This window comes from Miscanthus floridulus, chromosome 10 (genome assembly GCF_019320115.1).
Source record: "Miscanthus floridulus cultivar M001 chromosome 10, ASM1932011v1, whole genome shotgun sequence".
NCBI classification, from domain to species: domain Eukaryota; kingdom Viridiplantae; phylum Streptophyta; class Magnoliopsida; order Poales; family Poaceae; genus Miscanthus; species Miscanthus floridulus.
In genome coordinates, this window is record NC_089589.1 from 35,763,440 (window position 1) to 35,781,063 (window position 17,624).

The 17,624-nt window shown below is 41.6% G+C and overlaps 1 protein-coding gene across 1 annotated transcript; it reads left to right on the forward strand.

The window, feature by feature from the left end:
- Positions 1 to 8,647: 8,647 nt before the first annotated feature.
- On the forward strand, positions 8,648 to 17,006 carry LOC136490007 (protein ACCELERATED CELL DEATH 6-like). The gene is made up of 6 exons (XM_066486519.1): positions 8,648 to 8,720; positions 10,245 to 10,826; positions 10,982 to 11,514; positions 14,027 to 14,747; positions 14,848 to 15,380; positions 16,407 to 17,006. The coding sequence occupies exons 2-6, from the start codon at positions 10,250 to 10,252 to the stop codon at positions 17,004 to 17,006; spliced, it is 2,964 nt and encodes a 987-aa protein (XP_066342616.1). The 5' UTR covers positions 8,648 to 8,720; positions 10,245 to 10,249.
- The last annotated feature ends 618 nt before the right edge of the window (positions 17,007 to 17,624 follow it).

The following is a 17,624-nucleotide window of genomic DNA, read 5'->3' on the forward strand; positions in this document are numbered from 1 at the left end:
GAATTTTTTAAAAGACCTCGGATGGAAAAACTTCCTAAATAAAAATTGTAGATCTCCAAAAGTTATGAAACATTGTAGTTGGCAACTTTTTGATTTGAAAACATCTTGTCATGCAAAACTGCGTTTGAATTTCTAAATTTTAAAATTCAAATTTTGTAAACGACCTCGAATAGAAAAACTTCCTAAACTAAAAGTGTAGATCTCGAAAAGTTATGAAACTTTGTAGTTCACAACTTTTTTATTTGAATTCGTTTAGGGCCTCAAACAAACAATTTACACTCGGTTTAGTATAATATATTAGGAACTAAAACGGAATCCAGACACAAGTGACAGTGGGGTGTAGTGGTAGAGGAGGTTTGTGCGCAGCGGGAGGTCTCAGGTTCGAGTCCCGTCGGCCGCGTAGCCGTGAAATTGACGCGAAAAAAGCCGGAGATGGATGGGCGCTGACCGGTGGGGGCCTCCACCAATTAAAACAAATTTTTCATTTTTTTTGGGTAAAAATTCCTATTTTTTCGGGTTTTTTTCGGTTCCAACTCGGCAAAGGCTTTGTCGAGTGTCGATTTTTGGCACTCGGCAAAGAAATCTTTGCCGATAAAATCTTTGCCGAGAGACCTTTGCCGAGTGCGGCACTCGGCAAAGCCTTTGCCGAGTGCTTGGCTGGCTTTGCCGAGTGCCCCCAGCACTCGGCAAAGAGGGCGTCTACAGTTGTGGTGATGGTCTGCCAAAACAATTATCAAAGATGGATGTAACACATTTTTAATTAGAAGTGGGCACCTTGCCCGCCTCTATCTAGGCGCCTATGTTGTCCATAATAGAGGCGGTGCATGTCTATCTATGAAAATCGAGTATTCAGCCCATCGATGAGCCTGCCCTTGAGCCGAGTACCGAGCTCGATCACCGCCAAAGCCCACTGTCGCGTCGTGGACCGTGATGCAACACCACCTCCTTGCCCTTGCACATCGTCATCTCCTTGCCTCGACCCATCGCTTCCTCACCTATCTTGTTGCATCCTCGTGCCAGAGATAGAGAGCAAGCGAGAGAGAGAGAAAGGTTTAGAGGTGTGTCCATGCCTGTGAGTGAGATTGAGAGGAGAGGAAGTTGGTCCGTGCCGCTACACCTAGCCCTCGCGCTCACATCCACCAGTGAAATTAAAGCGGACTGGGGCCACACCAGTGCGCTGCCGCTAGGAAGGGGAGAGCCCATGCGTCGTAGCCAAGAGGGGCATACCCGAGCACTGCACGACGTGTCATGCCGCTTGCTAGATGTGTCGTGCCTCTTGCTCGATTTGCCTGTGGGAGATGGGATGGTAGAAGGGGAGCGGCTGTGCGGAGAGAATTGAACGAAGCAGATGGACGGGGAAGGGGATGGGTGAAATGTGAGGCGGCCCATGGCTGGGTGTGGTGGGGGGAGAGAAATGTGATCTCATCTAGGGTTTCCTCTATTATATACTGTGAATCCAAGAATGCTAGTGGGCCGAGACGTGGTAGCGGCTGGGCCTCAGGTAACAAAGGTGGGCCACTTAAGGCTTAAGAGACCAAAGGCGCTATTGACGTCAAGGCTGGCATAGAGACTAGCACAGCTTTCGCCAGCGTAGACCAACCCACCATAGCAAAACCTTGACGAAGCATGTCTCATACCACGTCGTTACCTAACACCAGGGACCTAACACCAAAAGCTCGAAGATGATGAAGGGTGTCCCATACCACATCGGCGCCAAACAATGAGGCCTTAAGCTCTTGTTGCTAGCCATGTCGTGCTCAGCCGAGATCATAGAATTACACCTGTGACAACTAATAAGGACAACCGGGGACAGACCCTGCCAGAAACAAGCACGTGGGGAAGGTGTCGGTAACCACCCATGCAGGCAAGGTCAACTGTGTTGCCGTGACTGATGCACTCCATGGATGTGGAGGGAAGCACCGCCACCAAGCCGACCATCGAGAATTGTACCGTTCACCATCGGATCTAGACGAATCCCACCATAGTATGTGAGGCGCCCATGCGAATTCGGCTGGATACCATGCCGATTAGTCATTGCCAGAACAAGAAGAGAGGGAAGAGATGAGTAGGAAAAAATGCTAGGATGAGGGAGGAGGCTCGCCCAGTTGCCACCGCCCATGCAGTCGGCTAGGCTTCCCGGCAACCTACTTAAGCTGTGGCAAGACATAGGAGGATGTTGTATGCACTACTGGAATCTCGCATTTTTCTGTGCGTGCAAAAACCCACAGAAAAATGCGAATACCGTCAGAAAAATATTTTTCTAACGGTGTACCCTCAGAAAAATACCCACAGAAATATAATGACAGAAAAATCAAATTTTTCTGTGGGTTCGCCGTCAGAAATAATTTTTCTGTGGGTATTACACGCATAGAAAAATTACGTTCGCCCAGATTAAAACTAATTTTTCTGTGTGTTAATCCACACAGAAAAAAGAAATAAACGCACAGAAAAACACGTTTTTTCTGTCGGTCCAGGTGAACTCACAGAAAAATTCATTTCGCCCAGATTAAAAAAAATATATCTGTGTAGCCAGCCTCACAGAAAAAAATAGTTGAACACAGAAAAAAAATTATTTTGAAATAGTAGCAACAGCATATTAAAATATATATTTTCCATACAGTGATTTCTTTGCATGACCAACAAGGTTTCATTCAAATAATACACAAATCGGTAGTTCATCATGAATGGAGTCAACACTTGCTCTCTCTCAAATAGTTCATTTCCAAGTGGACCAACAGCTGATTCATTTACTGGTTTGTCATTGAATGATCTACAAACAAACATGGAAGTTACTTGAATGATTTGCAGGCACTTGAATGATCTAAGGTCAATACCAGAACAAGATTCAAATATACTATTGTTTAAGTAATGGAGAAATCCAGTAATACCCGAGTCAAGCTTTAACTCAGGTGTATTCAATACTTTCCCAAGAGACCACATCAATGCACCATAAACTCTCATAAGCTGCATGTCAATGAGAAAAGGACTATTAATATGTAGAGCAAAACAAAGAAAAATGTCCCATCACGAGTTAAGACACAAAAAGATCCACAAATACTACCTGTTGAGTGTCTACTTGATCTGCCTTGTTCAAAACTACACGTATTTTGTCATCATGTCCACGTAATGATCCAATGACACGTTTGAACTCATCGCTGATGTCAAGCTTATGAGGATCAAACAGAAGAAGAATAAGATCACACTTCGCAGCAAACCATGATGTCACGCTAGTGAACTCATAGCTGCATTGCGTGCGTTGCTTTTCACCAGAAAGAACACCAGGTGTGTCAACAAATGTGATATGCTCTAGCAGCTTCAAGGTAAATGTTTGGTATCAATTTCCAGATTACATGCCTTTTAGGTTTTCACTTGCATCAAAATTAAATCTTACTGGATGTCGCATCTGAGAGCACTCAAACTTGGATAAAAATGCAGTCCCAAATGTTGTAAGACCGCTAAAAGGCATGTCAGCCTGAACAGCAATAGTATTTCCAGGAATAGTCCTAGGTTATACAATTCATAGGTGGCACACAGGCAATTCATACTGCTTATACTGCAGTTACATTGGCCTAGGTTGAAAAAACTGAAATTGGACAAAAAGAGTGTGCCAATAGGTGCTTAGTATCTATTGCCAGTTTCATAAGCAAGAATCTGCATAAATCTAGCAATGATGAACTTAAACTTTAATATTGATTTGGAGATGTGTGCATTATGCTTCTTTTACATCAGCTAACATTCCCAACAAACCCTAAGGAATCAGAAACAATCATAAATATGATGGCTGGCGATATAATCGTAGCTCAGCATTTCATAGAAAATTTAGAAATTACTTCACAAATCATAATAAGAAGTTTAAATCATTTGATGCACCTATTATACCTACAAAAATGACAGCATTTCTTTATATAGGGAAATGTCTTAATATTGGCACAAAAATATCTCTGTTGCTTAATAATGCATAATAGAAACACAAGTACTGAGAGCTATGTTGTCTTACAAACATTTTGGTGGACTGTGGGCTTCCTTTTAGACAACTTACATGCATCATATTGTTTCCAAAATTTCACAGAAGAAATACCACAAGACAGTGACCATCTCCAGAAATTTACCCATTATCAAGAGCAAAAGAACTCGAGAAATGGCTCAGATTTACCCATTATCAGCATGACAACTACAACTTAATTTCACCTGGAGCTTAATTTAATTCTCTCTCTCTCTAATGGGAATTGAACTGGCCACAGAACTGGTTGCTTGTACTAGTACAAGCCATCTTAGTTAAGTAGCAAATAGAACAAAATATCCCAAGTACAAGCTCATAAGGTGCTAAGGTGCAGAAGTTCTCTAATGGAAACTTGATTCATCACAGCCACTCAAGAGTAGTACAAAACAAAAAATGTCACAAGGCATAGTTAGGGAAGGGGAGAGCAGCACAGCACGAGACTGGGGTTTCATAGCATCTCCAACTGCAGGATGCACCCCCAAAATATTTTTGAATGTGTCACCTCAGTTTTCCCATCTAAAACAATGTAACAAAAAAGCCTGAGAGAAGGAACTCACTTGGAACAAAGAGACAATGTAACACAAAGAAGCGCAGTATACCTGGCTGTCTGCAGCCCTGCCATTGGAGAAATGATGTCATTAGTACAGGGGAAAGAAGCAACAGAAAGGTTCTTATCCGATAATAATGCTGCTCTGAAAATATTTCCAGAACTGAATTTTTTGGGATCCGATTACTTATCATTACTAAACTATTTTAAAAAAAAAACTATCCTCATAGAAGGGCCTTTCAGCAATGCATGCTGCCCAGTGAATTCTGTGGAAGGGGACCTTCATATGTTTAGGAGATCAAGCTAGGAAGTTCAGCTGTCCTTAATTCTATGGAAGAGCAGCGCGGCACGAGACTGTCAAAAGATATTTGAATGCTGAAAATATTATAGTAGAAGCAGCCAAGTAGGCATGCATACTCGGGGAAGGAAAAAAACAACAGCAAAAAAGCCATCAATCCCAAGCATGCTCATATTAATCCTAACAATTGAATACTGATTATTGTGGTGCTCTAGCACCTCCTACTAATCCGAACAATTCGGTTGCTGAAAGATGACAACTGCTAATTGTTGTGCAATAACGTAAGAACAAATAACCAACAAGATTATGCAACTGTATTTTCAATTCTACTACGAACCACATATCAATCTCACTAGATCTCTTTTTAATTTAATTCTAACACAACACATGACATAGAAATATTAACTTTTTACTAAATATACAAATGTTACTACTGCTAGTCATCATATAAATTCACATGTCTTATCCTTACTGGCACTTAAAGGCACTGGAATCACCAGCCCACAAACTGAAATAAGTACAAACTATGCAATGTAAATATGTATAACAAGATGAAAATCTATGTAACATAATTTTAAACAGATGCAACTATGCAAGCAAAAGCCTAGCAGCTAACAAGGCATACCTAGCACATTTTTTGTCAATGTAAATATGATAGTTTTCCATGAATTGTTACCCGCAGGCTAGGGTTTCGTGGAGCACAAGAACCGACGCGGACCGGCGGGAGGAGGCAGCACCGGTGAGCAGGCACGGCGCCGGCCACCGATGGAGCCCAGCCGCGATGCGCTCTCGGCCAGGGGGCTGCAGCTCGCCCCTGGCCCGCGCAGCCATCCCCTCCGCCGCCTAGGGTGCGCCGCCGCTGGGCCCCCGCCACCAGATCTCGCCGGTTGAGAGCGGGAGGGGACGGGCCACGCCGGGAAAGAAGGTAGGGGAGGGGGGAGAGGGAGGGGGCGGCACCGGCCGCCGGATCTCGCCGATGGGGAGTGGGAGGGGAGGGGCCGCGTCGGGGAAAAAGGTAGGGGAGGGGGGAGAGAGGGAGGGGGCGGCACCGGCCGCCGGATCTCGCCGGTGGGGAGCAGGAGGGGAGGGGCCGCGCCGGGGAAGAAGGTAGGGGAGGGGGGAGAGGGAGGGGGCGGCACCGGTCGCTGGATCTCGCCGATGGGGAGCGGGAGGAGAGGGGCCGCGCCAGGGAAGAAGGTAGGGGAGGGGGGGAGAGGGAGGGGGCGGCACCGGCCGCGCCGAGGAAGAAGGGGAGGGAGGGAAGGGGCGGGATGCGGCGGAGGATGGGCGGGTGCGGGTGCGGGTGCGGGAGGAGGGGAGGGGAGTGTGGGGGGGCTAGGGAGGGGAGGGGAGGGTGCGGCGGGGAAGAAGAAGGGGAGTGGGGAGAACGGGCGTGCGTGAGCCGAGCGGACGAGTCCGCGGCGGGTTAGGGTTAGGACTTCTGGGGTTATTTTTCTGTGCGTGGGTTTGTTTTTCTGTGCGTTTTAAAATAACCGACAGAATAATAGCATTTTTTCTGTGCGTGCATTTTATTTTTTCTGTGCGTTTTTAAAAAACTGACAGAATAAGTTTCATTTTTTTGTGAGTTCTGATTTTTTTCGTGTGTGTATTGTCACGCACAGAAAAATTATGCAATTATTCTGTGGGTTTTCGTATTTTTCTGTCGGGATATTTTGAAACCCACAGAAAAATCATACTTTTTCTGTGCGTGCCGAAAAAAACGCACAGAAAAATTCTTCACCCACAGAACAATTCGATTTTCCAGTAGTGATGGGATTAGGTGACAAGGCAGCGTTGGGCAGCTATCTAGTGAAACCAAAGATTGCACACCTCCAATAACAAATACTTTCTCTGTTCTAAATTATAAGATGTTTTGCCTTTTCTAAATACATTGCTTTTACTATGTATCTAGATATAGTGTATATCTAAGTGCATGGCAAAAGCTACGATTATTGAAAAGTCAAAATGTCCTATAATTTGGAACTGATGGAGTATTACTTATTTTGACCTAGTCAAACATTTGGAACTTAGATGCTTATTAGTAATTTAAAAAACATTTTGTTTGAGACAAAAAAATTATATGGGTAGATTTGTCTTGAAAAGTACTTTTATCTCACGGTAGTACTTACCTAACGTTATAGCTATTTTATGATAAGAAAAATTGTGGTCATAATTAAAATTCGGAGACCACATAATGCCACTTCTAGATCATGCATATGTTTTTCGTGTTTTATTAAAAAGGACATGATAATCTCTTCATTTACTTCACTATGCTTGAACCGTATATGTTTATCACGTACTCCCTCCATCCCAAATTATAAGTCATTCCAAGAATCTTGGAGAGTCAAAGTATCTCAAGTTTGACCAAATTTATATAATAAGGTAATAACATTTATGATACCAACTAAGTACTAATAGATTCATTGTTAATTATATTTTTATAGTATATCTATTTGATGTCATAAATCTTTGTAATTTTTTTTATAATTTTGGTCAAACTTGAGAAGCTTTGACTCTCCAAGATTCTTGGAATGACTTACAATTTGGGATGGAGGGAGTAGATCGAACAGATCACAACAGTACTGAGCAACTAACCCCACTTTTTACATGCATGTCCTTTATAGTTAATATTTATATATAATATATGTGAAGCATATGGTTTTGAGTCACTGGGACCAGACTAGCTAGCACGTACTAGCTACTACGTATATATCAACTTTAGCTGTTACTGTAAGCGTAGTAATCGATTCTTTGCTTTGTTCTAGTAATCTAGATAGGCATATAGGTATCTTTATTTTTTTTCCCTTTTTTTCTTTTCCTTTTTACCCTTTCCCTTTAACTGTTTTATTTTTGTCGATCGGTCGCATATAATAAGGCTGTGCAGCGCGTGACAAGTTCCTTGCCTGCCTAGCTAGCCTCTTTGTCACATTGAGAAGATTAATCCGTTCACCACCAGATCTACACGAATCCCACCATAGTATGTGAGACGCCCATGGGAATTGGGCCAATACCATACCGATTAGTCGTTGCCAGAACAAGAGGAGAGGAAAGAGATGAGTAGGAAAAAAAATGCTAGGATAAGGAAGGAGGCTCACCCAGCCGCCACTGCCCTTGGAGTTGACTGGGCTTCCCAGCGACCTACTTAAGCGGCGGCACGGCGTAGGAGGGCGTTGCATAGGATTAGGTGACGCGACGGCGTTGGGCAGCTAGCTAGTAAAACCGAAGATTGCGCACCTCCAATAAAAAAATAGTACATATTTTGACCTACTGGTTAAATATATGGAACTTCGACACTTAATAATTTTAAAAACATTTTGTTCGAGACATAAAAATTATAGGGGTAGATTTATATTGAAAAGAACTTTTGTCTCACAGTAGTACTTATCTAACATTACAGCTATTTTCTAAGAAAAGTTGCCGTCATTGGGAGACCACATAACGTCACTTCTAGATCATGCATATGATTTTCGTGTTTTTAAAGGACAGGATAATCTTTTCATTTACTTCACCATGCTTGAACCGTATATGTTTATCACGTAACAGATCACAACTAAGCGTAATCGATTCTTTGCTTTCTTCTAGTAATCTAGCCATCTAGGTATCTTTATTTTTTTTCCCTTTTCTTTTACCCCTTCCCTTTCACTGCTTTACTTGTCGATCGGTTTCATATAATAAGGCTGTGCTGCGAGCCTGCGAGTGACATGTTCCTTGCCTGCCTAGCCTCTTTCTCATATTGAGAAGATTAATCCGTTGTAACACCCTGTGGCCTCCTCACTTGTTTTGAGAGAAAAATAATAATTTGAGTGCGTCAAAGTGGCTGCTGGATCATCTATTGGCGTCCATGCTATAGCGGCCATATTCAATTCAACAGCCAGGTATTATTGGTATCCTTGTTTCTTCATGGCTAGTGTGAATATGTAATAAATAACGCGTGTTAGAAAAGTAAAGAGGAGCTCGGGAGATTGATGGCCAAATGCCACCCATCGCTGTATTGACCAGTGTATAGGAGAGAGTTTCGCTGCGGACGAGCCACCTAAAGTCCCAAATCAAAAAGGTGAATGAACAAATTAAATTTATGATAATAGTTTATATGTCTTATGAGAATGAAGAAACATGTATAGTTGATACCTGGAGTAACACACAGTTCTTAACATAGTCATCCATATATATGATGTGAGATTTCGGAGTTTTAACTGTATAAATGATGATGTGACATAACAATTAATTAAGAGGAAAGAGGAGATGAGTTTTTTCATCCTCACGAAACCTGGCTGGCATTGTTTTTCCAACGAAACTTCACCCCTTACGTTTTGGCCATCTTGTCTGACTTGCATTCTCGCTGTGCACCGCGCATCCCATATTTACCATACGCTATATGTATTTTATTTTGCATATGTGACTCTATTATATATTTTCTTATATCATATGAATATTGAAGTAAATTAAACTTTTGACATTTTTATGCTAATACTTAAAATTATATGTATATGTAGTATGCAAGTGACTATATTGTTTATATGGCATATTTGATCACAACACCATTCAAGAATTAATGCTACAGCGTATAGATAGCATATGAAACAGTGAATGAAACTTTGGATTGAGAGATGTTGTTCCATGTCCTTGTTTTAAGACTGCCACATCTTAGAAACAGATAGATGAAATCTTCGATTAAGACTGGCCTTACCCTTTGATCAAATGCATTACTATTATCTTTCATGCGTTTAATGTGCCAATGGCATTGCCTCCATAGAAATGAACAAAAGAATGGTATAAAACTATACTTTTGCCAAAATCATTGCAACGTTTGAATACTACTACTTGATACTAGTATACTCTCCTATTCCAAAATAAATCAACTTCTAAAAATTGTCCTAAGTCAAACTAATTTATATTTAACCAAATTTATAAAAAAAGACCATCAATGCTTATGACATCAAATTAGCATCACCAGATATGCCATCAAATATATTTTTATAATCTACTTATTTGGTATCATAAGCTTTGTTATTCTTAACTATAAAGTTGGTCAAATTGACTTCGGGTGATTTATGACTTAATTAATTTTGGGATGGAGAGGGTATCTTTTAAAAATCGACGGAGGTAGTATTTTATTATACTGCTTGGTTACAAACTTATACTCCCTCCGTTCCAAACTGTAAGGCGTTTTGGTTTTCTAAATACTTTTACTATATATCTAGACATAGTGTATATCTAAGTGTATAATAAAAACTATGTATCTAGAAAAGACAAAACGATCGACTTATAATTTGGAATGGCGGGTATAATATAAAGAGTCTAACAGCAGATACTAGTAAATAATAGCCAATACTATTGATTATGTCGTCGTGAAATAGTAATAAACAGATAAATCAGAAGTTCTCGGTAATCTTGTGTAGAAGGGATGGCAACTATGGATCGACGTCTCCTGAAAGCAGCCACATCCGGCGACGCTGCATCACTGAAACAACTGGCATCTCATGACCCGGGCGTGCTGCTTGGGACAACTCCACCGGGCAACACCTGCCTCCACATCTCGTCCATCCAGGGCCACGAGGAACTCTGCGAGAGCATCCTGGCGCTGGACCAATCCCCGGCGCTCCTCTCCGCCGTCAACAAGGACGGCGAGACACCGCTGCTGGCCGCCGTGGCAAGGGGCCGTGCGTCTCTAGCCTCTGCTCTGCTCAGGCGCTGCCGTGAGCGGCAGCTGAGCGAGGCGATCCTGAGGCAAGACAGGCACGGGTGCAACGCGCTGCACCACGCCGTCCGCAGGGGACACACGAAGCTGGCGCTCGAGCTGGTCGAAGTGGAGCCTGTCTTGTCGAGAGCCGTCAACGGGCGTAGCGAGTCACCTCTGTTCATCGCGGCGATGAGAAACTTCACGGAGGTGGCGGATAGACTGCTGGAGGTTCCTGATTCGGCTCACTCTGGAGCTTTCGGCTTCAATGTTCTCCATGCTGCTGTCAGAAGTGGAAATCTAGGTAACTGAATAGCACTAATAAGCATTGCATTGTGGTGAATCTTTTTACAAAATCTTGGCAGTGTTATGTACTACGTTCTTGCATCAATGCAATTATGCAATGTAGTAGAGTGCTTAACCTTTTTCTTTTTTGTCCCTTGATTTGCTTTCTTTCAGCTATCGCTAAAAAGGTTATGGAGACACGTCCGTGGCTAGCCACAGAGGAGAACGAGAATAGGCACACTCCAGTGCACCTGGCTGCATATGACGGCGAGATTAACGCGCTAGCAGTATTGCTGGAGCATGATCCGTCTTTGGGGTACCTAACCTCCACAGACGGTGACACTCTTCTCTGTGTCGCAGCATCTCAGGGCCATGGTGGTGTTGCTCGAGGGCTTCTTGAACACTGTCCAGATGCTCCCTACTGCGATGCAAGCAGCTCGACATGTCTTCACATTGCCGTGTTGTGTGGACATACAGAGTTTGTAAGATCTATCCTGGGGTTACAGCAGCTTGGCCACCTGATTAACATGCTAAATGGAAGCGGAGAAACTGCTCTGCATCTCGCTGTCAGAAACTCATGCAAGCCCGACATGGTTGCTGCTTTACAGCTTCACCAGGACATAGACGTAACGGTGCTTAACAGCGCCGGTGACCCGGCAAGCCGGGTGTTGCCTGATGCCGCCAATCACACCAAGGCTTTAATCTCGGTACGCTTTTTTTTTTCTCGCACCGTAAATATATATTTTAGTAGCAAATATGTCCTTGCATTTACAATGGGATGTACAATTGTATGGTGCTCGTGCCAATAAGGCAATAATAAACTGCCTACTTCATGTCAAATAAAAAAAAACAGCCTACTTTTGTTAGATTTAATTGGGCTTCGTCTAACCTTATTTTAATTAAATAAAAAAATCAAGGAAAAATATGATTTAATTAAGGTTGGCCTAACCTTATCTGGATCTGACATATTTACCTCCCCTAATATTAGAAATAATGATAAGTCCCCTAAGGGCTTGTTTGGCTATTCGTATTCACCTCAATTCACATGTGTTGGAGTGGATTGGGGTGAAAAGTAGTTAATTTTCCACCCCAATCCAACCTAATACATGTGGTTTGAGGTGAATACGAGTGTAGTCAAATAAGGCCTAATGGACATCTAAATTAAACAATTATTACATTAAGGAAAAAGATAAACTCAAAGTACCCACTATGTTGGTTTCTATTTCGTGGGTTCTGACTATTCATGAGAAACAAACTAACTCGACCATTACTAAAAATAACAAAAAAAAAAGCTTCTGGATTTACTGATATTTGATACTATATAAAACAATAACCCAGAGTACCCTCTACATGTGCTTCTAGATTATAGTAGGTTCTGCAAGTTTTCATATATGGAAACAAAATTTCATATCTTGGGCACTACAATGCAAGCTAGAGTGTGCCTATCTGTGCTATTGAAATTACAAAGAAAACAATCTATGATCTAGAATCCATGCCATCTTAATATTAGTAATTGGAGGCATCTAAGAGAGCCTCCATGTTAATCCTCACAAGATGCTAAGGAAAAACAACTAGGAATTCTCACAAAAATGAAAACCATCTCGCCTTTAATATAGTAGTCTCCAATCATCATCATAACAGTTACTGGATCTATTCTATTTTTCTAAAATATTACCCATCTTTTGCTATTACGAAAAATACATAATCTAACATCCTGAATTTGAATCTAAATTACCCACCTATAGCATTATAATAGATAATGCAAAGTAACCGCCTAAATTTCATTTTAAATTACACACATCTACCATTATGAAAGATAATATAAAATAACCCCTATAATTTGTATCCAAATTATCCATCTCTACTGTTATAAAATTTAAAACTAAAATATCCCTCAAATTTTTGTCTAGATACTAATATATAACCTATTATGGAAAAAATTCAATAAACATAAAGTATGACATATATGGTTCTAAATTACACATTTCTTCTACTCTTAAATTAAAATTAAGCATAAATGCTATGTGCCAACATTTTTTAAGGGCTGCAATACAGGCTCAAATGACTGTTTATGACATTGCAGCAACCAAGAGTGTAGTTAGAACATAAAATCTAATAAAATACAAAAGGGAAATTCTAAATAAAAATGCAGTAAGCACTAGAGTTTTGGGTTAACATATGGATAAAAAATAATTGCAGACAACTAATAAGATCAAAAGTTAAAAGCTAAAATATAGATTCATCATGTTGTAGAAAATAATGCAACAAGAACTAATATAACTTAATGCAAATGAAAACCCCATATAGGTGCAATTCAAAGTATGACAATATGTATCCTAATATTACTAACTTGAGGATCTAAACATAGCATCCATATTAATTCTTACAAGATGCATTAGCAAGAGAATAAATGCTACAAATTATCATAATAATAAAAAACATGTGGCAGTTAGTTCGTCAACTCTAATCATCATAGAGAATAATAATTATAGGCTATATTCTATTTTCTAAAAACAAACCGTTTTTGGCATTTAAAAAAGGGAATAAATAACCCCCTAAATCTACATAAACTACTAACCTTTACCATCTTGAAAGATATTTTAATTAATATCTTCCCTAAATTTTCTTTTAGATTACCTGACTCTACCATTATGGAAGATAGCACAAAGTAACCCCTTTAATTGCATCTAAATTTGCCGCATTTGCCTCTATCAAATAGAAACCAAAACATCCCTCGAATCTAAATCTAAATTACCAGTATAAGCTATTATCAGAAAGAATTAAATAACCATAAACTATACTATAAATATGGTTCTAATTACTTGGGTTCTACTACTGTTAAATTCAAAGTAGACATAGATGCTATGTGTCACCATTTATACCAAGTATACATGGATACATTAGTGATAAATATATATTTTTGTAGTTTATTGATCATGAAAATAAAATGTTCCCTTAACAAACCACATATAAATGACACCGATAATTCATTTTAAATTATATTGAAACTCTATGGCACTTAATTTTATAAGTTGCTAGTTTTTAAAAGGACAAGTTACTTTATATTTTTTATAAAACACTTATATATTTTAAAAATTTGCTAGCATATACAGGAGCAGGAGCAGGAGTCGAACCGACCAGTTAGATTTAATTTATTTGTTATATTCGATCAAACGTTTACTAACAAGTAGTAGCATTCTTATATTTCCTATATTTTAGACGACGGCACATCAAACAGCTACGGCCGCTGTTAATTCGACAGGAGCTGCCATAACCACACCCTCCGATGGAGCAACCATGATGAATTCATCATCAGGAGCTCCCACGACTCCACCACCATCAGTATCACTGGCAATCCACCAACGTCTCCTGGGCGCAGCCGTGTGCGGCAACTCCGCGGAAATGAAGCACATGGCCCTGCAGACCCCGGGGGTGCTGCTGGGAACAACTCCTCAGGGTAACACCTGCCTCCACATCGCCTGCATCCATGGCCACGAGACGTTCTGCAGGGACGTCCTGGCGCTGACGACCAACCAGCAGTCTCCGGCGGCGGCGCCTCTTCTCGGCGCCCTCAACGCGGACGGTGAGACGCCGCTGCTCGCCGCCGTGGCCAGCGGCCACGTCTCCCTGGCCTCGTTCATCCTGGGGCGCTGCCGTAACGAGCGGCTGAGCGAGGCGATCCTGACGCAGGACAAGCGCGGGTTCAACGCGCTGCACCACGCCATCCGCAGCGGGCACCGGAAGCTCGCCCTCCAGCTAATCGACGCGGAGCCCGGCTTGTCGAAAGCTGTGAACAAGTACGACGAGTCGCCCATGTTCATCGCGGTGATGAGGAACTACGCGGAGGTCTCCGAGAAACTGCTGGAGATCCCTGATTCTGCTCACGGGGGAGCGTATGGCTACAATGCTCTGCATGCTGCCGTCAGAAGTGGCAATCCAGGTATGCATGTCTTCTCTTCTTTTTATAAGAAGAATGTATGATGATGCCATGCATGGCTGTTAACCATGCATGTCCTGCCACGTACGATTTGGTTTCTCAGTTGTCGCGAAAAGGATCATGGAGACACGTCCCGGGCTGGCCAGAGAAGAAGACGAGCACAAGACGACTCCAATGCACATGGCTGTGCACTGGGACAAGATTGACGTGCTGAGAGTGCTGCTGGAGCATGATTGGTCCTTAGGATACGTACTCGACTCCGAAGGTCTCCCTATTCTTGCTTCAGCTGCGAGTCGAGGATGCGTTGGTGCTGCCCGAGAGCTTCTCAAGCATTGCCCAGATGCTCCCTACGCCCCTGCAAATGGCGCGTCGACATGCCTTCACCAAGCCGTGCAGGGTGGTCACATGGAGCTTCTGCAATTCTTCCTGGGGTCAAAGCATCTTCGGAAGCTAGTCAACATGCGAGACTACGGGAAAGAGACTCCTCTATACGACGCGGTCCGAGAGTGCAATCCCAAGATAGTCAAAGCTTTGCTGCAACACCCGGACACCGACGTCACAGTGCTCAACAGCTCGGGTATCCCGGCTACCTGGCTACTATCTCCTATGACCGACCACGCCAAGACTTTAAACTGGGTACGCTTAATTATTTTCTCTTGGACTTGCATTGTTTTTTCCGGTCCCCTTGACTATATATAGCTCCCTATATAATACATCAGTCCGTTCCCTTGACGACGTATATATTCATTACATACAAATACAATACAATAATATCAGCCTAAATATATGTTTTAAGTTCTCATCATATTATAAATCTATGTTTTCGATTTTTTCAAATGATCTCGAATTGATACATGACCTATATCAAAGTAGTAGTGCTCAATGTGATCGATCTAAAACTTTCTAATTGAATTGTTTTCGTTTGAGATAGTTTAGGTCGCCAAATATTTTATAAAAACATTCATAGAAGTTGATACAAGGGATGTCATGGTATATTCACTCATAGGTGACTGTGTGGTGTGTTGGTAGGGAATACTTGAGCGAGGTAAGATGACACAAGTTCAAGTCCTAGAAAATGCATGCACATGTATTTCTTATCGGTATACTAAGTAGTGGGTGCTAGTCTATGATTGTGGGTTGAAAGACAACAACACTATGGGGCAGAGCAGTCTGATTTTCTTTCCTTTTTTTGTAATTTTTAACAATTTGCAAGATAGAGGGTGTTTATATCTTATGAGTATATTTGGACACTTATGGACTTATACAACTACGAATGATTAAACGTTTACATATATTGCATAGCAGTCTGGAAACTTATCCTGTGCACATTAATAAACGATCCATACAAACTTTTTAGAGGGGAAAAAAACAAATGACCATGTTCAAATCAACAACCACCGCAAGATATGCACCATTAAATTGTTGAAATCAATGACAGATAGGTAAGCACCTAAAGATATATGGTTGTCAAAATGAATAAGTACTCTGTAGCCTTCTATTTTAAACAAGAGGATACTATTAAAACATTGTATCAGAAATATATCAGCACCTGAGAAAAACAGTTTGCTACCACTAACTAGTGTACACAATGGTAGAATATTGTCTTTTTTGAGTATTGTGCTGATGTGTGCTCCACACATACCTTTCTTTGAGACCTTGCAGAATGAAGTCTCCATGCTTATGCTGAAAGCTGATCCTGAAGCAGCAAATGATACTTATAACCTTCTTAAGGAAACCAAGGATCGAGTAACTTCTGAATCAAGGAAGGATATAAAGACATTGACTCAGGCATATACAAGCAACACTTCTTTAGTGGCAACCCTCATTGCAACAATCACCTTTGCTGCTGCTTTCACCTTGCCTGGAGGATATAGCAATGATGCTGGAAGTGAGGGGCTACCCATCATGGCAAGAAAGATTGCATTCCAGGCATTCTTGATCTCTGATTCCTTGGCAATGTTCTCCTCGCTGGTTGTTGCTTTCATATCCATAATGGCAAGATGGGAGGACTTTGAGTTTTTGATTCATTACAGATCCTTTACTAAGAAGCTTATGTGGGTTGGCTACATAGCAACCACCACAGCATTTGCAACTGGTCTATACACAGTTTTAGCCCCTCGCCTCCTATGGTTGGCTATAACAATTTGCCTTATGTCGGTTCTACTGCCCGTTCTTACGAAGCTACTAGGTGACTGGCATGTCTTGAAGCTTAGAATTCATCTGGGCAAAACATTCAAGTCAGAGCTCCTTGATATGGTCTGATTTCAAGAGCTCATCTTATTTCTTCCAACTACTGTCTGTTTTGCTATATTTAAAAAAATACTATGTATGCTTCATGTTGTTTGAATAAATTAAATGTCATTGTGATTTTGAATGACATGTAAACACTAAACTTTGTATTTTGATGTTTGCATACAAGGTAACCAGTGTAGCTCTGGCCCTTTATCTGCAATGGATGTGCATAATAATTTTTTCTATGTTGGTTCTACTACCCATTCTTACAAACCTACAAGCAGTGGCAGACACAAACAAAAAATCAGGGGAAGAGGGATTATCTTCAACCTCTAGCAGGGTGCAACGTCTTTAATCTCTTCTTCCTCTCTTCTACTCCTAAAAATTGATTGGTGGGGGCAAAGGGGTGGGGTGCGCATCTTCAAACTCTAGCAGGTCACAACGTCTTTAATCTCTTCTTCCTGTTTTCAACTATTCCTAAAAATTTATTGGGATCACAAGGGGTGCATGGCCAACCGATGAATGGTAGGGTGGGCTTGAGTCCCACTGACGGCCCCTTATCCTGCATGCAGTAGCAGGGACAATGTTTTGGGGAAGATGAAAAGGAGCGCTCGATCGTCGGAACCTCGGATACATGTGAAATGTATG